This window comes from Scomber scombrus, chromosome 13 (assembly GCF_963691925.1).
Source record: "Scomber scombrus chromosome 13, fScoSco1.1, whole genome shotgun sequence".
NCBI classification, from domain to species: domain Eukaryota; kingdom Metazoa; phylum Chordata; class Actinopteri; order Scombriformes; family Scombridae; genus Scomber; species Scomber scombrus.
The window spans coordinates 30359184-30381292 of NC_084982.1; the positions used below are offsets into that span (position 1 = coordinate 30359184).

General features: G+C 41.0%; 2 protein-coding genes across 3 annotated transcripts; one reads left to right on the forward strand and one right to left on the reverse strand.

Moving 5' to 3' along the window:
• The first annotated feature begins 1 nt into the window (after window position 1).
• Window positions 2-14875, forward strand: LOC133993036 (interferon-induced protein 44-like). Of its 2 annotated transcripts, none has more exons than XM_062431875.1 (12): window positions 2-101; window positions 2567-2746; window positions 3127-3149; window positions 4184-4208; window positions 5767-5790; window positions 5880-5913; window positions 7302-7503; window positions 7737-7889; window positions 8568-8730; window positions 9515-9615; window positions 12664-12821; window positions 14008-14875. In XM_062431875.1, the coding sequence occupies exons 2-12, from the start codon at window positions 2677-2679 to the stop codon at window positions 14129-14131; spliced, it is 1077 nt and encodes a 358-aa protein (XP_062287859.1). In that variant the 5' UTR covers window positions 2-101; window positions 2567-2676; the 3' UTR covers window positions 14132-14875. The 2 variants fall into 2 exon arrangements, with proteins under 2 accessions (XP_062287859.1, XP_062287860.1); XM_062431876.1 differs by having other exon boundaries at window positions 37-101; window positions 2570-2746.
• A 2309-nt stretch (window positions 14876-17184) lies between these two features.
• Window positions 17185-21874, reverse strand: LOC133992675 (titin-like). The gene is made up of 8 exons (XM_062431360.1): window positions 21574-21874; window positions 20998-21261; window positions 20325-20594; window positions 19749-20012; window positions 19062-19331; window positions 18424-18687; window positions 17752-18021; window positions 17185-17465 (listed from the first exon to the last, which is right to left on the reverse strand). Exons 1-8 carry the CDS (start codon window positions 21872-21874, stop codon window positions 17185-17187), a joined length of 2184 nt encoding a protein of 727 aa, XP_062287344.1.
• Between the last annotated feature and the right edge of the window lie 235 nt (window positions 21875-22109).

The window sequence follows — 22109 nt, forward strand, 5'->3', positions numbered from 1 at the left end:
ACACGCACGCACAGCATGGTGTTCCTGTAAGTCACGCGGTCTGAAGCTTCGTGTTTGCAGCAGAAGAAGAAGAAGACCAGCAGAGAGACTGAAAGCTGCAGGTAAACATTTCTCTCCTCAGTTTATTTATTTCATGTGCTGTATGATGTTAGCATGTTAGCATGTTAGCTCTCCATGCTATCTGTGCTTAATGAAGGTTTTATGTTAATGAGGTCACATGACCAGCAGTTTTACAGCTTCTTTAACTTTTAGGACTTTAGTTTGGAGATGGGAACTAAAGCTTGTTCTAATCTGCTCTGCTCTTTATAAACCGACATGTCTCAGTCTGTTATTGATTGGTAATAACTTGTGTATCTTGTGAATGTCATCTGCACATGGTTTGGTAGCAGAAACAATCAATCTGTGACAGTTTGGAGCTAAAGCTTGTTGTGTGAAACACTGGCTCACAGTGACTGAGTGATAAAGTTAACCTGATCCCAAACTGGATCAAACTTTAACCCAGTGATGTTCAGTGTGTATAAATCTGCACACAGGAGACAAAGTGTGTGTCACATATCATCTGATTCATTTATCACATATTTCACTGTTTTTGGAGATTTCATAATACATTTTCATAATAAATATGAACTGGAAGTTAATTCATGCAGGTGTGATTCTATGGAAGCTAATCTTTGCTGTAATAATCTGAATTATATCAGCAACTGAAAACAAACATTTTTAAATGTACTAAGTTGAATCACTACTGAAGACTAAATATTGAAGTTTAAATACGACTGAATTTACTGCACTGAAATATTTCTGGATTCATTTGGTCTGAATTTCATTTTGAGAAATTCCCTGTAGTTACTTTATTATTGTGAACATTAGAAAGTTAATTTACAGTATATATTTACTTATTTTAAGGTTCTCAAATTCAAATACAAAATTATGGTGCTGAATATTCATTAATGATATTCAAGTCTAAACTCAAGTCTAAATTAAAGATGTAAAATTAGGCTGCACTGTTTGTGGTAATGCAACAAAGTTAAGTTATTCTGGTGGGTGATGCACAAACATCAATACAGTAATAGGTCAACAAGTGTCAGAAAATCCAATTCCATGTCTGCTTGGAAATGTCCCTGAAAACAATATGAGGAAGAATCAGTCTCTTAATGCTGATGATGATGTGAGGATGCTCCTCCTCTCATCCTTCCATATGATCTCTGAGCTTGTGACTCTGGAAAAAATAATCATTTTCTGCAGAAATGGAAAATAGATCGATCTTGTATATTACAGGATCTAAATCGAGCTCATTGAAATAGAAAAACTTGAACATAGTCTTTGAATATTAAGGACCAGAATCTTTTATTTTCTGAAATTGTACAACTTCACAAGACAACATATAAAACATACAGACTTGCTTCCATATGTTTCAGTAAGCTGAATTTAGAGGCCACATGCACATATGAAGTATCACCTGCAGGTGGTGCTGCAGCACTGAGATAAATGCCTCCGTGGCTCTGAGTCTGACTCAGGGAAGTCACTAGGATTTTATGTTCAGGGGGGCTTAGACCCAAAGTAATTCTTACACAACAATAAAATCTTTGAGATATACAGAGCTCTATGAGCGATGTGCCACGCTCACAGTATACCAGAACCAGCTGCTAAGAGATGGCAGAGTGAAATTTGACGAACACACATCAGTAGTGTGGTATAGGTATTACACCTACCCACTATAGAAAAGGTCCCGGATTTACTTGTGCAATGATATGTATCAACATTAACTGCTAGACAGAGAAATGTTCTGACTGATATCTTTTAGCATTTTGTGAACAGAGGCAAAAGCTCATCGGTCACAATGCAAAGCGTCAGGCATTCTGTCACTTTCCTTCAATTAAAGGTATTCTCTGAACTATATTATATAGTAATTAGTAGTTTTATTCTCTGAACTATATTATATAGTAATTAGTAGTTTTATTCTCTGAACTACAGTCATCTGCAACCTACAATTTAGAGCTGTTTCATTGGATTGAATTAGATTGCTCGGGTTTGAGCAGTCTTCCTGCATGAAGCACCGCTGCAGACGTTGGTTGAACATTAATATACATCGCTGTACATTTTTTGAAGATGTTAGTTAAAGCGGCAGGCGTGTGTTGGAAAGTGCTGTGGGAAACCCTGAATGGTTTAGGGGGGCTTTAGAACATTTTAGGGAAGCTTAAGCCCCCCCAAAATTGGCCTAATGACATCCATGGTCTGACTCCAATGTGAAGCCACATCACATTATTCTCACAGGACTGAATCCAGATGAAACATTTTGGTATGAAAAGGAGCGATTCAGAGGAGCTTCCAGCCTTATCAATATTAACCATGTTCAGATTTAATCAAACCATTCATCCTGTTTAATCTGGACTCAACAAATGAGTCGTATCACATTGAGGGGATAGATTCTTGTATTCGTGTGTATATTTATTTCTTGAACTAGCTTTTTTCTCACATTACAGACTAAAGCTGCAAACTCTGGATTTATGTCCAGTTTGACAGCAGGACCCCTCCATTTCTCTCACCGCTTGTTTCTTTCACACCACAGCAGATAAAAACAGACTGAACAATATATAAGAAAACCAAGAAGGGAGCAAGTCTGAGTCTGGAGGACGAGATCAGCAGGAGATAGACTCCAATAACGACAAATACTAAATAATGGGGCTAATTTTTGGTGGTGCTGTTGTTGTTGTTGTTGGTATTGCTGCTCATCTTCTCTGGCCTACAGGTACACTCAAAGTTTTGTCTTCTATTAAACTTCATATTATCTTCAGCTGAACTTTGGATGGAGGGCTTTATATTTTACAGTGTTGTGTGATTCAGAGAGAATATCTTCAGATTCAGTGTAGAGACATCAGTGTTAAATAAAGACAGACTTTTAAAAACATCAAACTATCCTTTAGGTACAATTTGAATGACTTTTACTTCACTTAAATATCTGTGTATACATATTCTGTTTATATATGTTTATACTTAAGATCAGTTTTACAGCATTGTGTAGTAATGAAGTATTTTTAGATTTCTGTATTTGTACTTTTACTACAGTAAAGTATCTGAATACTTTTTCCTCCTCTGTCATTAACTCACCTCACCTGTTCCCATCCACAGGTGATGCTGGAGCCGACTCACAGGTGAGTGAACATAATGCTTCACTGTCCTCAGTCCTGAACACTGAAACTCTACTGGGAGCTGTGGGAGCTGTGGTCCTGTCCACTATGCTAAGAGCAAAAACTATTTAAGCATGTTGATGCTTCTGTTTTTGTGTGTTGTAACTCACTGCTGGGTTAATTTGTTGGTAATGTTATTACTGCTGCCTCAGTGTTTGAGCCAAGTTAAAATCCTTCCAGAGAAAATCTGAACAGGCAGGAGCAGCAGGACTGAACCACAGTGAGACGGACCGTCTGAATCATCATCCAGATAATTAACGTCCTCAAAGTCTGTGTGATGAAGTCAAACTTACATTAATACAGAAGGATTGAATGAAGAAAAGCCACTAAAATTCAGACGTCTTACTGCTGAACTGTCAAGTTAATCTCACTCTGAAACTTTCTAACATGTAGAGAAAATGTGAAAAAGACTTTTTGTTGACACTTTGTGTCCACTCATGGATGAATCCTGGTTCCGTTGCTCTGCTGATGATGTGTATTTTGATGCCTCAGACACAGAAGTTCTGATCTTGGCTCTAAATCAAAGCTTTGTGAACAAATAGATTTCTGAATGTGAGTCTCTGCTGCATGATTTACTAACACAGACTCAGCAGTGTTCTTACATCAATCTGCTGAGTGTTTTAAGTTTATTCTCAACACCTTTTAATTCTCAGATATTTAATTTAAGCTTTCTCACCTGATTGGTTCTTATTCTTTCAATCTTCGCGGTCTTTGATTTGAATGTTTATTCGTTTGCTTCATTTTCATCTTTTGTGTGACTGTGAATCTCTTGGTTTTAAAACTTATCATATAATCTTTTACTTATTTATAAGTCTGTGTTGGTGCTCTCATATGTTAACGTTTGACTGAACAGTGCTCAAATGAGTTCTGTGCTCCCTCAGTTCTTCTGTCGTCTATATGCTTCCATCAGAATGAGCTACATAGATTTTTATACATGAAAATGATGTTTAAAATACCTAATAACTATGCACGTCACTTCTTCTGGTTTTGTGTTTTAGAACCTGAAGAAGAGCAGTATCAAGCGTAAGTACAATTACTATATTACTGTTTGTTACTTCAGCTGGCAGCGTCTCATGTTCAGCGGCTCATTTTCATGCCTCAGACGCTCCATGCTCTCTCACCTTGATGCTCCCTTCACCTCCCCTCTTTCACTAGACTAGACTGTTGATTTTTAATTTACTCGTTTTACATTGTTGAAAGTGTCAATCAAGTCACACATTGATCAAATGGCAGGTACCACAGGGATGATCTACCAACGTAGGCTTTGTAATTGACTGGTGGACTGTGATCAACATATTGGCCAGGCCTGCTCTAGAGGATCAGGAGTCGCAGTGTTCACTTTAACTGTAATTCACATCAGATCAATCAATGGTTTTCATCCAGGACCTTCAGGTTTTGGATTAAGTAACTCTTGAAAAGTAAAATGTGATAAATTTAGTAGCTACACATACACATGGAATAAACATTGAATGTCTTCTGTTGCTATGCAAATATAAGTATCAGAGCGAACTCTGCCTCAGCAGATAATCAATACTAAAGAACTGTAATAAAAAGCTGTGTAACTGTATCAAAAAGAAACTTTAACACTGTCTGTTCTGTCTGGAGTATCAGGCACAGACCAGGTAGACTCAGAATGCAGAGACAGGGACACAAAGATGAAGAGTTCTCAAGCTGTTTAATCAGTCCAAAATAACATAAAATCCAATTCACAGGGCAAAGGTACAAAACACTGGGCAAAAGCTCAGAATGTGAAATAACAAAACTGGTCAATAACACTATGAACAAACACTGAGAAACAGCTGCTGGAACACTGACTGAAATCTGACAAGCCGATCTGGAACAGAAGGGAATGGAAAGGGCAGCACATATATACACTGGGAGTTAACGAGGCACAGGTGGATCACATTAGGGGAAGGGAGGCAATCAACAGGAGGGGAAGAAGCTAGACAAGACAAGGGAAAACACACACACACACAAATAAAACAGGAAGTAGACCAGACACAAAACTAAATCTACCAAAATAACATTACAAAACTACTAGGCCCTGACATGGAGATGCTGAAGGTTTTGTGAAAGGCAGCCACACAGAACATCTCATATCTCAAATGCAGATAATCTGATGGAGGTGATCATATTGTGACTATACTGTTACATCCAGACTGAGGTCAAGATTATCTGATTACACTCAGACACAAACTACAGTACATAACATAAATGTGTACATCCCCACTGAACTTTTCTTCCTAAATGATCAACATTACAATTCAAAGGAAGATGACAAAATTGAAATGTATTAAATATAATAGTAATAGAAAGATATTCTCTCAATATGTAAAATATGTAAATTAGGCAACTTTGCTTAAATCTAGGGTTGCAAAGATGAATACACCGTTATTACAATTATTCAATTATAATAATAATTGAATAATATTCTACTACTTAGTAATAATAATAGTAATAGGTGTGATTTGTATAGCGCCTTTCACATACCCAAGGACGCTTGGACTGTACGTCATAGTACAGTATGTCCTCCCTTACTTATTTACATGTTCTCATGTTTCCTAAATGTTTGTCTTTGTAGAACCCGAGCCGGAGCCTTTTCCACGTAAGACATTAAACTCTGTTTCTGAATTCTGATCTTTATTCACACAGAATGAAACATGATGTTAATGAACATATTTGTTTCCTCTTCAGTTCTGAGTGAACCATGGAGAAAAATGTCTTGGGGGTGAGTTTATGTCTCTGCTGTTTAACACAAAGGATGGACAGTGACTAACATGTTTGTAGTTTTAGTGAGCAGCAGCAGCATAAACAGCTTCAGAGAAGCTGCAAACAACAGAGGATCTAGTCACCTATCCCAGTTACGATTGTCCTCGTGCACAAACCTAAAGATCATGGATTTCAAAGTCTTATTGAGCCACTCCACCAGACCATCAGTCTGGGGCTGATTCACACTGGTCTGAATAGACTTGATATCCAGTAATCCGTACAGTTCCCTGAGTGTATGTGACATGAACGAGGTGCCCTGGTCAGTCAGAGTTTCTTTCGGGACCCTGATTCAGGACATGACCTGAAACAGGCCTGCGCAACACTCTTAACTGAGATGGTACACAGCGGCACTGCTTCAGGATATCATGCTGTATATTCCACCAACACTAACACAAAATGATAACTGCATGTGCTCTGGTGAAAAGGCCCAATGAGGTCCATGCCAGTCCACTCAAATGGAACCTCAAGAAGTGGTAATGGGGACAACAGTGCTCTGGGAATGCTGACATTCAGGACATTTTTACACTGTTGACCATATATTGAACTTGTGAGAATCTACAATGGGCAACAAATGGGATATGGAATACTATTAGTCCATGACGAACACCAAAAGCCTACCTGGTACAAAAACATCAACACACAGTCACCATCACCAGTGTGTCATGCAACTGCCAGCAGTCAGATCTGTGTATCAAAGAGTGAAAAGATTACAATCTAAAATAATAACTAGAAAGCAATCAGAGAGCAGGCCAGCAATTAGCATTAGCATCAACATATTAATTAAAGCACCATTACGTAGATAACGTTACTATTCCTGCACATTCTGTTTATAGTCAAAATGCATGCTACTGGCTGTTACAAAAACAAATTTAACATAGAAACATTAAATGTAGAATTGCTTACGTGTACCTACCTCCAGTTCAAAGTATTTTTCTTTGCTGAGGCACGTTTGGTGCGCAGAGAGGAACACTATCGATGCAGTTGCGCTATAAATCCACCAGGTGGCTCCAAAACATCTATTTTGTAGAAATTCATTATAGAGGTTATTTCTTACATAGGTATTTAATCAGCTGCAGGGAAAAGATCCAACATGAAACTATAAATCTCATTTAAAGTTTATTTTAATATTTTAATCAGAAAACTGAAAGAAGCAAAACTCAACATTTGTTTGAGTTTATAAAAGTGAACATCTTGTCGTAAATCTGTCAGCAGCTGATCCTGCAAACAGTAAACACACCAGTTTTATTCAGAAATTTCTAGTTATTGTTATTATATAATAGTTGATGTATTGATTTTATATATATATTTATTTTTTTTATCTGAAATCAAATGTCATTTTGTTGACAGAGACAAAGAGAGTGATCTGCAGTATGTGCAGAATTACACACCTTTAAACAAGAGAATCAAACACCTCAGAGTTCTGCTGTTCGGGCCGGTCGGATCCGGAAAGTCCAGCTTCATCAACTCTGTCAGCTCCTCGGTCCGAGGCAGAATAACTCAGCCTGCTGCTGCCAGTTCTACCACCTCTGACCATAGTTTCACCACAACAGTAAGTTATCCTCAATCAAGGTTTTTATTACTTTATTTTGTTTTTATAACTATAAACATTTTAAGCATTTAATATCAATTTGATGAAACTTTAAAGCAATGGAGGCTGATGAATATTAATACATTTGTATGAATTTATTAAAATTACTTAGTTTCATTGATTCAGTCATTTCATTAAATTAACCTTGAAAATAAGATACTTATTGATCCCATGTATGTTTCTCTGTATTTCAGTATCAAACTCATGATATCAGAAGAGGAACCTCAGACAGCTTCTACCAGTTAGTCTTCAATGACATCATGGGTCTGGAGGAGGGGACGGGACGAGGCGTCCGAGCTGAAGACATAAAACTGGCCATGATGGGACATGTGAAGGAGGGTTACAAGGTACAACTATTACATTATTCAATGAAAACCATCTACTGTGATCAGGAGCCTGGACCACGAAGATCAGTGTGTTAGCAGCTGGTTCCCATCATTCTAAATACAACATCTGCGTCAGATAGACCTTATCAGACATTAACCACCTTTCCTCTCCTCACTGCTGCAGCAAACTGTTCACATACAAGCTGAGATTTGACCAAGTTAACACAAACAACACGACATATTCCCAACATATATTTTGAACATTGTATTTAAATTGAACCTTTTTCTTTGTTACAAGCGCCACTAAATAATGATCACTACACCCCACTGCTACTGATATTGCCTTTGAACATAAATAAATAATTTGTAAATACATGATCGGTACATTTTGCACTTTTGGACCAATCTTTCTTTATGCACAGTATTGTTGGTTTAGCTATCATTTGTACAAAGTTACATGCATTGGTTATAACCTGCAGCTCCTCTTTCAGTGCGAAGTGCAACATATTCCAGTCTATGTTTAAATCTCGTAAAAAATAAATCTCATTATTAGGGTCACACATACACACTCTGATCTGAAAGCTCAGTATTGAGCTCAGTTTCCCATTGCTCTGTTTTACAGTTAGTCCAATGTTCATGATTAATGTTCAATCCTTGATATTAATGTGTCATTCATTTCGGTTCTACATCGTTTTCCAGTTCAACCCAGTGTCTCCACTGTCAGCGGGCGATCCAGACTACAAACCGTCCCCCTCTCCAGACGATCAAGTCCACGTTCTGGTTTGCATCCTCTCTGCTAACGCAGTAGAGGTTAAAGTTTTAGAGAAGATGAGGCTCATCAGAGAGGCAGCCAGGGACCTGGGTGAGAACAGTTTACTGAAAGTGTGTTTGTGGCCACTGATCTGGTTTTATTCAGGTTAACTTGATCTCAACTCCTGGTCTCCAGCATTAAACCATGAGGTCCAGAGTACATAAGTTACTTTATGAGTAAGTTGTCTGTTTGATCCAGTCCATAATATAAAGGTCAGGACTAAATATAATCAGTAAATGTTATTAGGGCCATAAAGGCCTTTATGACTAACATTTTAAATATAAACATATTCATCATTTTATTGGGAATAGAAGTGAAGATAAAAGGATGAAGGACAGCTGCTGTTTTACTTGCAGCAGTCTAACATAATAGAAAATGGAAACTTTCCTTTCCTACAAATAGATTGTTTAGCTGTTACTTCAAACTGACTTTGTCTCACAAAAAAGATTAGATGTTAATATTTTCAGTGACTTACAGGCTTACATACTTTTCAACTTAACATGAATTACATTTTAATTCCCTGCTGCATGTGTCTATGAATAATCAAACTACATTGTTTTCCAACCATAACCTGTTCTGTAGAAACAGTTTATGATTATCACTAAAACATGTACACTTATCATCATCTATCATTTTTCTCATCATTTAGGTTCCTGCAAGTTTTATCATTTAATTTACAAAATAATAAACAAGACTTATGGCTGAGTTTGTGCTTTAACAAAGGAGACCATGCATGTGGAGGTTTAAAATGTACAAAGACAAACATGAATGTAGAGAAAGTAAAATGAAACTAAATGATGCCGGACTGCTGAGCTGAGTGTTTCTGTTTCTGCAGGGATTCCTCAGATGGCAATGATCACACACATCGACGAGGCCTGTGAGGAAACTGAAAAGGATCTGAGGAACGTTTATAAGAGCAAGCACCTGAAGAAAAATGTGAGCTTGTTGACACAAGGAGTGCTGAAAGAAACATAGGAGACAGGATCAAAAGCAGAACTATTTATTTCACATCAAAAGAAAAAGTGACAAAGAAACTGAGCAGATGACTCGACAAAGACTGAATTGAAATGTGGACTTAAACTAACTGAACCAACGAGGAGATGAGGCGCAGGTGGGAAGAACACAGAGGTAACGAGGCTCGATGCAGAGCAGGTGTGTAGAAGAGCAGAGAGGAAAACAGGCTGGAGAGGAGCACCAAAAACCCTGAAACATAATCCTTTTCATCATAAACAGACATGCATAGAAGCACCACAGAATACACATGAATATAACTTAAATACACAAGCAACACTACAACCTCTCTAATCTAATAAACAGAAAACCAAAAATCCCTCTTAATAACTGAGTGTATAAGCTGTTAGAGTACAGACCACAATGAAAACAAAGACAGGCTGACTAATAAAGGCAACTTAAATAATAAAATGCCTTATGGTCTTTTAAAGATGACTAAAATCAACCTCCCCTCCATGAGCTACTACCTTATTGTGGTGGAGGGGTTTGCGTGTCCCAATGACCCCGGGAGCTCAGTTGTTGGGGGCTTTATGCCCCTGGTAGGGTTCACCCAAGGCAAACAGGTCCGGGGGGAGGGACCAGACAAAGCGTAGCTCACAAGACCCTAATGATGAGTGACAAATATGGTCCTTTGTTTCCCCTGCCCGGACGCGGGTCACCAGGCCCAAACGTATTGTGAGGGTCTGCTGGGAACGTCTGGCAGAGTCTCCTGTCAGAGAGAGTTTCAACTCCCACCTCCGGGAGAACTTTGACCGTGTACCGGGGGAGGTGGGGGACATTGAGTGCGAGTGGGCCATGTTCCGTGCCTCCATTGTCGGGGCGGCCAACCGTTGCTATGGCCGCAAGGTGGTCAGAGCCTGTCTTGGCGGCAATACCCAAACCCACTGGTGGACATCGGCGGTGAGGGATGCCGTCAAGCTGAAGAAGGAGTCCTATAAGGCCTTTTTGGCCTGTGGGACTCCGGAGGCAGCAGGCAGGTACCGACAGGCCAAGCGGAGTGCAGCTGCGGCAGTTGCTGAGGCAAAAACACGGACATGGGAGGAGTTCGGTGAGGCCATGGGAAACGACTTCCGGACGGCTTCGAAGAGGTTCTGGACCCACCAGGAGGGGGAAGCAGTGCACCGTCAACACGGTGTATGGTGGAGACGTTGTGCTGCTGGCCTCGACTCGGGAAGTCGTGGATCAGTGGAATAAATATTTTGAAGACCTCCTCAATCCCACCGACACACCTTCCGGTAAGGAAGCAGGGCCTGGGGACCCGGGTGTGGGCTCTCCTATCTCTGGGGCTGAGGTCGCCGGGGGTGGATGAGATCCGCCCGGAGTTCCTCAAGGCCCTGGATGTTGTGGGGCTGTCATGGTTGACATGACTCTGCAACATCGCGTGGACATTTGGGACAGTGCCTCTGGATTGGCAGACTGGGGTGGTGGTCCCTCTTTTTAAGAAGGGGAACCGGAGGGTGTGTTCCAACTATAGGGGGATCACACTCCTCAGCCTCCCTGGTAAGGTCTATTCGGGGGTACTGGAGAGGAGGGTCCGTCGGATAGTCGAACCTCGGATTCAGGAGGAGCAATGTGGTTTTCGTCCGGGTCATGGAACTGTGGACCAGCTGTACATCCTCTGCAGGATCCTTGAGGGTGCATGGGAGTTTGCCCAACCAGTCCACATGTGTTTTGTGGACTTGGAGAAGGCATTCGACCGTGTCCCTCGGTCCTGTGGGGGGTTCTCCGGAAGTACGGGGTATGGGACCCCCTGATACGGGCCGTCCGTTCCCTGTATGACCAGTGTCAGAGCTTGGTCCGCATAGCCGGTAGTAAGTCAGACTCGTTTCTAGTGAGGGTTGACCTCCGCCAGGGCTGCCCTTTGTCACCGATCCTGTTCATAATCTTTATGGACAGGATTTCTAGGCGCAGCCAGGGCGTTGAGGGGGTCCGGTTTGGTGACCTCAGGATTGGGTCACTGCTTTTTGCAGATGATGTGGTCCTGTTGGCTTCATCAGATCGTGACCTCCAACTCTCACTGGATCGGTTCGCCGCTGAGTGTGAAGCGGCCGGGATGAGAATCAGCACCTCCAAATCCAAGTCCATGGTCCTCAGCCGGAAAAGGGTGGAGTGCACTCTCTGGGTCGGGATGAGATCCTACCCCAAGTGGAGGAGTTCAAGTACCTCTGGGTCTTGTTCACGAGTGAGGGAAGGATGGAGCGGGAGATCGACCGGCGGATCGGTGTGGCGTCTGAAGTAATGCGGACTCTGCACAGATCCGTCGTGGTGAAGAGAGAGCTCAGCCGAAAGGCAAAGCTCTCGATTTACCAGTCGATCTTCGTTCCTACCCTCACCTACGGTCATGAGCTTTGGGTAGTGACCGAAAGAACGAGATCGCGGGTACAAGCGGCCGAAATGAGCTTCCACCGTAGGGTGGCTGGGCTCTCCCTTAGAGATAGGGTGAGAAGCTCGGTCATCCGGGAGGAGCTCGGAGTAGACCCGCTGCTCCTCCACGTTGAGAGGAGCCAGATGAGGTGGCTCGGGGATCTAGTTAGGATGCCTCCCGGACGCCTCCCTGGTGAGGTGTTCAGGGCACGTCCCACCGGTAGGAAACCCCGGGGAAGACCCAGGACATGCTGGAGAGACTATGTCTCTCGGCTGGCCTGGGAACGCCTCGGGATCCCCCGGGAAGAGCTGGACGAAGTGGCTGGGGAGAGGGAAATCTGGGTTTCCCTGCCCCCGCGACCCAACCCCGGATAAAGCTGAAAGAAGATGGATGGATGGAGTAGATAAAATCAACCTTCTCCAACACAGTCCAGTCTTCACATAACAGAAAGAGAAGGTTGAAGGTCTCTGGTGGACTGGAGAAGAAGGACTGAGGAGCAGATCCTCACATTAGTACAGAAATGTAACCTGAAGCTTTGCACTCAAAATACTTCCAGCACAGAAAAACTGCAACTTCACATTCATTAATGTTGTTTCTTTAATGTGTAGATGAAGGATTTCCGCGCAGTAGTCGGTATCCCACTGAACTACATCTTTCCTGTGAAGAACTACAGTGAAGAAATCGACATCGTGGATGATGTGGACTCTCTGATCCTCAGCGCTCTGAGACGAATGATCGACTTTGGAGACGACTTCATCGGGAAAATGTAAAAATTATAAACAGAAATGAGCAATAACATTTAATTCTATTCTTTTACTTTTTAGGTTGTTTTCTTTTATTGTTCATGTCTGTATTTTAAGGAGACAGAGAGTCTGTTGCTGTCTATGTGGACAGCAGGAGTCTTATTCCACTTATAGAAACAGGCTGTCTGAATCATCTTGTAGTCAGCTGAAAGGAAAACAGCAGTTTACTGTAACTTAGGGTTTATTTTCACAGCTCACGCCATTTCTTCAATCAGTTGAAATGATCAGGTGCTAAAAATTTTAAACTAATACATGAAACAACATGAGAAGTCTGCACACCATGATTTATGCTGAAAAACATGATGTAATGCATGGCCATTTCAGGCTGAGCCCTTCCACAGCGAGCTTAATGTCAGACGTAAAACAGCAGCATGAGACTGATCAGTCAACAAGATTCATCTGGCATAACAATCAATGGGATCAGTGGAACCACCTGAGGCCTGAACTATGAAGCAAGTTTAACATATTTTCATTAACTGACTTCACTCAGTCTAACATTGGCCGTCCAGATAACCAGAACTACGAAGCTGCTTATCAACCAGCTCATCATCTGGGCTTTCCAGTTTTGAGCACGTTCATGTGACAGAGGCAGGTTGTTAATTATGAGCAACATCATCAGAACCACTAATGAAATACTTCATATGATAAAAGATGAAACAGTGATACCAAGTACCTGCGGAAAACTTCTGTTTTAGTGACTGAAAAAATACTAATTCAACAAAGTGAAATGTCAACGACAGCCTGTGATCAAACAAAAGAAGGAGAAGAATCACTAGAAATAATTTCCACATATTAAATGGGCAGGATACTCGAGGAATGATGACTCTTTATTTCCAGTCATCTGATTGGTTAATGGTTGGGGTGTTGACAGGTTGTGATGTGATCCTCTGAAGTTAACCTGGAGCAGGTCAGCTGCTCAGCATCAGTTACCATGGTGATGTACCTGGTAAGACGTGAACCACCATAATAGGACTGAAAACCTCAAATCCTGCTTCATAGTACAGACCTCAGATAATGTTAGAGTCAGGTTAAAGCTGAAGTCAGGCCTGTTTCTCCCTCTTCTGTGGAACAGCCTGCCATGTTTAGTTATTTGTGTTTGCTGGAAAGAAACCTGAACTCAGAGTGCTGACTGTGTTTCTGTGTTTTCAGGGATTCCTCACATCACAAGTACCAGAAGGACGGTTGGATGGACTGGTTTCAGTGGTTTGATTATCGTATCTTGATTACTCTGCTTTTGGGGTTTGTTATCTTGATAAGGATGAGGATGAGGTGATATTGATGACATTTCAGGTGTTTCTCTTTCCATTAACTACCGAGGTTCAGTTCATCTGGGTAAAAGCTGCTCTTGTTTTGTGTTTGTGTGCTGCATTCAGGGAACTCAGGACACTTATTATTACCTCTGGACTGAGAGAAGGTTCAATCCAAACTGTAGTTTAACTTTAAGCCATAGTTAGCTTGTTGCTATGGTAACCTGTAATTTAAAAAAGTAGTCCTTACACTGTTGATCAGAGCTACATTTGAGGTGTCCACATATGATTCAAACAGAAACCTGCCAGCCAATCAGAAAGCAGGACTGTGGTCTCAATATGAATATGAAGACTAGCTGTGGAGAATCACTATATCTTTTGTTTTTATTAAAAAAAATATTCTTTGTCTCTCATTAAACAAACACTACACTGATAATTACAATAATAATCCCTGTTTTATGTGTGTAAACCTCTTAAACTGAACTGCCTGAGAATGGCAATTAATTATGGTGTCAGCTGACATTAGTCGTATTTTATGTGATGAGAACATGACCCAGCCTGACTCCTGAAACAGCAACCAAACAATGATGTTTAAGGGAACTTTAATGAACAACAGGAGATATTTGTATCACCACTTATGAGCACAACAGAATGAACTTCATTATATATACTCAGCATTTAAGGACCTTATCTTTGCTTTTACTCTACTGTTACTTATTTGGTGGATGGTTTTATAATAAAGTGCCTTCAATGCTGCTCTTTTAAATGTGTGATTGTGTTTTTAATGATGCCTCTTTCTGCACTTTGTGATATTTGCTTGAAAAGTACAAATAAAAGAATTAATAAAATGATACACAGTGTATACAGTAATAAGACTGTCTTCATTTGTTCTCAGACAAAGTAAATTAAAATACTTAGAAATTTTGTTGAATAGTGTTGAAAACTAAAACAACTGATTAACCAAACTATATAAATAATGTCACTTCCTGGAGTTGTTTTGTTTGCTTGAGGAACCATCTGGACGGATGGATGCTTTATTCATTTCAATGGGAAATTAAAATGTTACAGGAGCCAGTTGGCATTTAAATCAAAATATAAAAATGAGGTATGTAAAAGAAACAAATACAATTAAAGGCTAAATTACACAGAATAACTAAACTAACCCAAACATATCAATATTAAGGCTGTCAATCAGTTATAATATTCAATCATGATGTATTAAATAACTGACCATAGTTAGTCACAACTTAATCGCACCGTTCAAATTTAGGAAGGGACATTTTTCAAGTGTTAATACTCTTACTAACACGACAGTGGATGATATATGCCTGTTTATGCCTGAAAATAAAAAAATGTCAGAGAAGGACTTTCAGTCGGCCTCAATGAAATTCTGGCAAACTATCAGGTGAGTCAGGAAGGGGAAGCAGGTCTAAGCCCCGACTGTTTTCAACGGGGGGAGAACTGCTGACCTTAACTGGGGACGTTGTTGGGCGTTGGAAGGAACACACTGACGATCTCATAAACCTAAACAACATGCCCCCTATGGAGGAAGCAGAGTTGTACGACTCGGGAGAAGCCTTACTCACGTCCCTGGTAAAGGTCTCTGAAGTAGTCAAAAAGCTCCTCAGTGGCAAAGTGCTGCCTTTTGATGAGATTAACCCTGAGATGCTGCAGGCTCTGGATGTTGTTCGGCTGTCACGACTGTCACACCTCTTTGGATTATGTGCATTCATTATAATGTAATTTATTTACATTGGAAGTCCTCATCACCAAAAGGTCGGAAGAGCTATTGAAAAGAAATGTTAAACTAGAGCAAATTCAATACTTCAGTTTAACAGCAGCAGCCTCAGTCAAGACTGCATTACCGCACCCAGGGGCCGACTGAAGCTCATGTCTCCCAAACAACTTTTATTTTTTTCCAATTGGATAACGCTGCTGTTGGGTGGAAACCTTGTAACTACATGGTCTTGGACATACTTCTTTCTCCCATCATTGAGGGCCCCGTTCTGCTCAAGGGTTCCTGGGAACTTGCCCATTTTGCCGATATTGTAGATCTGTACATGACCTCGGTTCAAACTTCTCAAAGATCAAACAGTTTCACAAAACTGTACAAGAAATTCACAGTAATTGCAATATCTGAGACTTGGCTCAGTGAAAAACAAACAGACATGGTCAGGATGTTGTTATAAGCAAGATACAAAGGTGGGGAAGTTGGACTACACATCAATGAAAATAATAAATGTAAATCTGTCAGTTATATGTCTGTTATGGATAATATGGAAAACATTACAGTAGAAATAAAGATGGAGAAATCAAAAAGTATTTTACTAAGCTGTGTGTACAGAAAACTTGGATCTTGTAATGATATATTTGAGGAAAAACTACAAGAGACAGTATAATTAATAAAATGGGATTTGTGGGGATTTTAATATTGATGTGCTTAACCCACAAGAACACAATACAACCACATAGTTAATTAACTCAGAGTACAGTATCAGTAGTCTCAATTACAATACCAGCTAAAATAACACACAGTGCTACTATTTACTAATGTCACTGACAAAGAAGTAACAAGTGTTCATCAAACAATATTTATGAAGGGGACTGACAACAAAACAAGAAAATCGACTAAAAATACTCAAGAGTAACATATCCAAAGACTGTGATGGTATTGACAAGTCTGCAGTTAAAAACATTATTGAATATATAGCAGAACATCTGACTCACATCTGTAATCAGTCCCTACAAACTGCTGTATTCCCAAATCAGCTAAAGTCATACCAATAGATAAAACTGTAGATAGACACAAAAGGAAGATCAAACATAATTGCATTTAATTAAATAATAATGGATTGAAAAGCTTCTTCAAATTAAACAAAAAACCCCCAAAGTTGATGAGTTTTAATTTTGAGGTAATAAGTCTGAGATTGTGAGCCAGAATGCTGAACTGCTGAATGATTTGTCATTCCTAACATGTCATCTTATTTTTCCTTTTCTTGGCAGGTTTGATTGGTACAGATGTTCTCCACTCACAATGACTAAATGTTCTTTAGGTTAGCGTTGTGTTAGAATCAGTTCATCAGCTGCTTCTCTTACCAACAGTGAGGTTGACAATGGCTCCGTTCGGGCCAATCATCACCACGTATCCTCCCTCATCTTTAGGATCACAGTTCTTGATGACCAGCGTTCGTCTCTTTCCGTCACTGATCATCTGGTACTTGTCTCCCTCCTCCAGCTCCTTTTCATCTTTCATCCATCTGACCTGGTAATTTTCCTTGGAGATGAAGCAGGTAAACTCTGCCTTTTCGCCCTCCACCACTTCCTGGTTGTGAGGCTTGGAGATGAACTCAGCAGCCAGTTCTGAAGGGAGGGAGTAGAGATTAGAGGAGGGTTGGAAAGCACTTTCTAACTCATTTGTAAAATCTATAAAGATGAGGTTTATGCTATATTAGAGGTTTAGTACCTCAAACTGTACTGCAGTAAAGTACAAGTACCTCAAACTGTACTGCAGTAAAGTACAAGTACCTCAAACTGTACTGCAGTAAAGTACAAGTACCTCAAAAGTTGTACTAAAGCACAGTACTTGAGTAAATGTACTTGGTTACTTTCACAGTGATGATCAGGGTTCGGGTTAAATCTTTCGTACCATTAATCGTTAGGTTTCCAGAGGTTGTGATGCTCGGACTCAGCTTGCAGTAGTACTCTCCAGCATCATCCATCTTCAGGTTCTGGATGAGGAGGATCCTCCTCTTCCCGTCCACCATCTGGTCGTAGCGGCCGCCCTCCGGCAGCTCCTCGTCTCCTTTGTACCAGGTGACGTCAGCGCTGGGTTTGGACACCTCGCATATCAGCTTCACGCTGTCCATCTCAGCTCCCTCCACGTTAGACAGGTTCTTGATGAACCTCGCCTCCTCCTCTGTGAACAAGCAGCAGCAGTGATGAAACATGGTCTGATCTGAACTGTGATGATGATGATTAATGAGTTTGAAGTGACTTCTTGGAGAAAGTGCTATCAAAATTCGTAGGAAGATAAAATCTGATACCCGACACAAAATGAAAACAATTGCATTAAATTAATTAATGATGGATTGAAAAGCTACTTTAAATAAAACAGAAAAGAAAAGAAAGATGGTAAGTTTTAATTCTGAGATTGTGAGCCAGAATGCTGAACTGCTGAATGATTTGTCATTCCTCACATGTCATCTTATTTTCCTTTTCTTGGCAGGTTTGATTGGTACAGATGTTCTCCACTCACAATGACTAAATGTTCTTTAGGTTAGCGTTGTGTTAGAATCAGTTCATCAGCTGCTTCTCTTACCAACAGTGAGGTTGACACTGGCTTCGTTCGGGCCAATCATCACCACGTATCCTCCCTCATCTTTAGGATCACAGTCCTTGATGACCAGCGTTCGTCTCTTTCCGTCACTGATCATCTGGTACTTGTCTCCCTCCTCCAGCTCCTTTTCATCTTTCATCCATCTGACCTGGTAGTTTTCCTTGGAGACGGAGCAGGTGAACTCCGCCTTTTCGCCCTCCACCACTTCCTGGTTGTGAGGCTTGGAGATGAACTCAGCAACCAGTTCTGAAGGGAGGGAGTAGAGATTAGAGGAGGGCTGGAAAGCACTTTCTAACTCATTTGTAAAATCTATAAATATGAGGTTTATGCTATATTAGAGGTTTAGTACCTCAAACTGTACTGCAGTAAAGTACAAGTACTTCTAACTGTACTACAGTAAAGTACAAGTACCTCAAACTGTACTGCAGTAAAGTACAAGTACTTCTAACTGTACTACAGTAAAGTACAAGTACCTCAAACTGTACTGCAGTAAAGTACAAGTACCTCAAATTGTACTACAGTTAAGTACCTCAAAAGTTGTACTAAAGCACAGTACTTGAGTAAATGTACTTGGTTACTTTCACAAGTGATGATCAGGGTTCGGGTTAAATCTTTCGTACCATTAATCGTTAGGTTTCCAGAGGTTGTGATGCTCGGACTCAGCTTGCAGTAGTACTCTCCAGCATCATCCATCTTCAGGTTCTGGATGAGGAGGATCCTCCTCTTCCCGTCCACCATCTGGTCGTAGCGGCCGCCCTCCGGCAGCTCCTCGTCTCCTTTGTACCAGGTGACGTCAGCGCTGGGTTTGGACACCTCGCATATCAGCTTCACGCTGTCCATCTCAGCTCCCTCCACGTTAGACAGGTTCTTGATGAACCTCGCCTCCTCCTCTGTGAACAAGCAGCAGTAGTGATGAAACATGGTCTGATCTGAGCTGTGATGATGATGATTAATGAGTTTGAAGTGACTTCTTGGAGAAAGTGCTATCAAAATTCGTAGGAAGATAAAATCTGATACCCGACACAAAATGAAAACAATTGCATTAAATTAATTAATGATGGATTGAAAAGCTACTTTAAATAAAACAGAAAAGAAAAGAAAGATGGTAAGTTTTAATTTTGAGGTAATAAGTCTGAGATTGTGAGCCAGAATGCTGAACTGCTGAATGATTTGTCATTCCTAACATGTCATCTTATTTTTCCTTTTCTTGGCAGGTTTGATTGGTACATATGTTCTCCACTCACAATGACTAAATGTTCTTTAGGTTAGCGTTGTGTTAGAATCAGTTCATCAGCTGCTTCTCTTACCAATAGTGAGGTTGACACTGGCTCCGTTCGGGCCAATCATCACCACGTATCCTCCCTCATCTTTAGGATCACAGTTCCTGATGACCAGCGTTCGTCTCTTTCCGTCACTGATCATCTGGTACTTGTCTCCCTCCTCCAGCTCCTTGTCGTCTTTCATCCATCTGACCTGGTAGTTTTCCTTGGAGACGGAGCAGGTGAACTCTGCCTTTTCGCCCTCCCCCACTTCCTGGTTGTGAGGCTTGGAGATGAACTCAGCAGCCAGTTCTGAAGGGAGGGAGTAGAGATTAGAGGAGGGTTGGAAAGCACTTTCTAACTCATTTGTAAAATCTATAAAGATGAGGTTTATGCTATATTAGAGGTTTAGTACCTCAAACTGTACTGCAGTAAAGTACAAGTACCTCAAACTGTACTACAGTAAAGTACAAGTACCTCAAACTGTACTGCAGTAAAGTACAAGTACCTCAAATTGTACTACAGTTAAGTACCTCAAAAGTTGTACTAAAGCACAGTACTTGAGTAAATGTACTTGGTTACTTTCACAAGTGATGATCAGGGTTCGGGTTAAATCTTTCGTACCATTAATCGTTAGGTTTCCAGAGATTGTGATGCTCGGACTCAGCTTGCAGTAGTACTCTCCAGCATCATCCATCTTCAGGTTCTGGATGAGGAGGATCCTCCTCTTCCCGTCCACCATCTGGTCGTAGCGGCCGCCCTCTGGCAGCTCCTCGTCTCCTTTGTACCAGGTGACGTCAGCGCTGGGTTTGGACACCTCGCATATCAGCTTCACGCTGTCCATCTCAGCTCCCTCCACGTTAGACAGGTTCTTGATGAACCTCGCCTCCTCCTCTGTGAACAAGCAGCAGCAGTGATGAAACATGGTCTGATCTGAACTGTGATGATGATGATTAATGAGTTTGAAGTGACTTCTTGGAGAAAGTGCTATCAAAACTCGTAGGAAGATAAAATCTGATACCCGACACAAAATGAAAACAATTGCATTAAATTAATTAATGATGGATTGAAAAGCTACTTTAAATAAAACAGAAAAGAAAAGAAAGATGGTAAGTTTTAATTCTGAGATTGTGAGCCAGAATGCTGAACTGCTGAATGATTTGTCATTCCTAACATGTCATCTTATTTTTCCTTTTCTTGGCAGGTTTGATTGGTACAGATGTTCTCCACTCACAATGACTAAATGTTCTTTAGGTTAGCGTTGTGTTAGAATCAGTTCATCAGCTGCTTCTCTTACCAATAGTGAGGTTGACACTGGCTCCGTTCGGGCCAATCATCACCACGTATCCTCCCTCATCTTTAGGATCACAGTTCTTGATGACCAGCGTTCGTCTCTTTCCGTCACTGATCATCTGGTACTTGTCTCCCTCCTCCAGCTCCTTTTCATCTTTCATCCATCTGACCTGGTAGTTTTCCTTGGAGACGGAGCAGGTAAACTCTGCCTTTTCGCCCTCCACCACTTCCTGGTTGTGAGGCTTGGAGATGAACTCAGCAGCCAGTTCTGAAGGGAGGGAGTAGAGATTAGAGGAGGGTTGGAAAGCACTTTCTAACTCATTTGTAAAATCTATAAAGATGAGGTTTATGCTATATTAGAGGTTTAGTACCTCAAACTGTACTGCAGTAAAGTACAAGTACCTCAAACTGTACTACAGTAAAGTACAAGTACCTCAAACTGTACTGCAGTAAAGTACAAGTACCTCAAATTGTACTACAGTTAAGTACCTCAAAAGTTGTACTAAAGCACAGTACTTGAGTAAATGTACTTGGTTACTTTCACAAGTGATGATCAGGGTTCGGGTTAAATCTTTCGTACCATTAATCGTTAGGTTTCCAGAGATTGTGATGCTCGGACTCAGCTTGCAGTAGTACTCTCCAGCATCATCCATCTTCAGGTTCTGGATGAGGAGGATCCTCCTCTTCCCGTCCACCATCTGGTCGTAGCGGCCGCCCTCTGGCAGCTCCTCGTCTCCTTTGTACCAGGTGACGTCAGCGCTGGGTTTGGACACCTCGCATATCAGCTTCACGCTGTCCATCTCAGCTCCCTCCACGTTAGACAGGTTCTTGATGAACCTCGCCTCCTCCTCTGTGAACAAGCAGCAGCAGTGATGAAACATGGTCTGATCTGAACTGTGATGATGATGATTAATGAGTTTGAAGTGACTTCTTGGAGAAAGTGCTATCAAAACTCGTAGGAAGATAAAATCTGATACCCGACACAAAATGAAAACAATTGCATTAAATTAATTAATGATGGATTGAAAAGCTACTTTAAATAAAACAGAAAAGAAAAGAAAGATGGTAAGTTTTAATTCTGAGATTGTGAGCCAGAATGCTGAACTGCTGAATGAT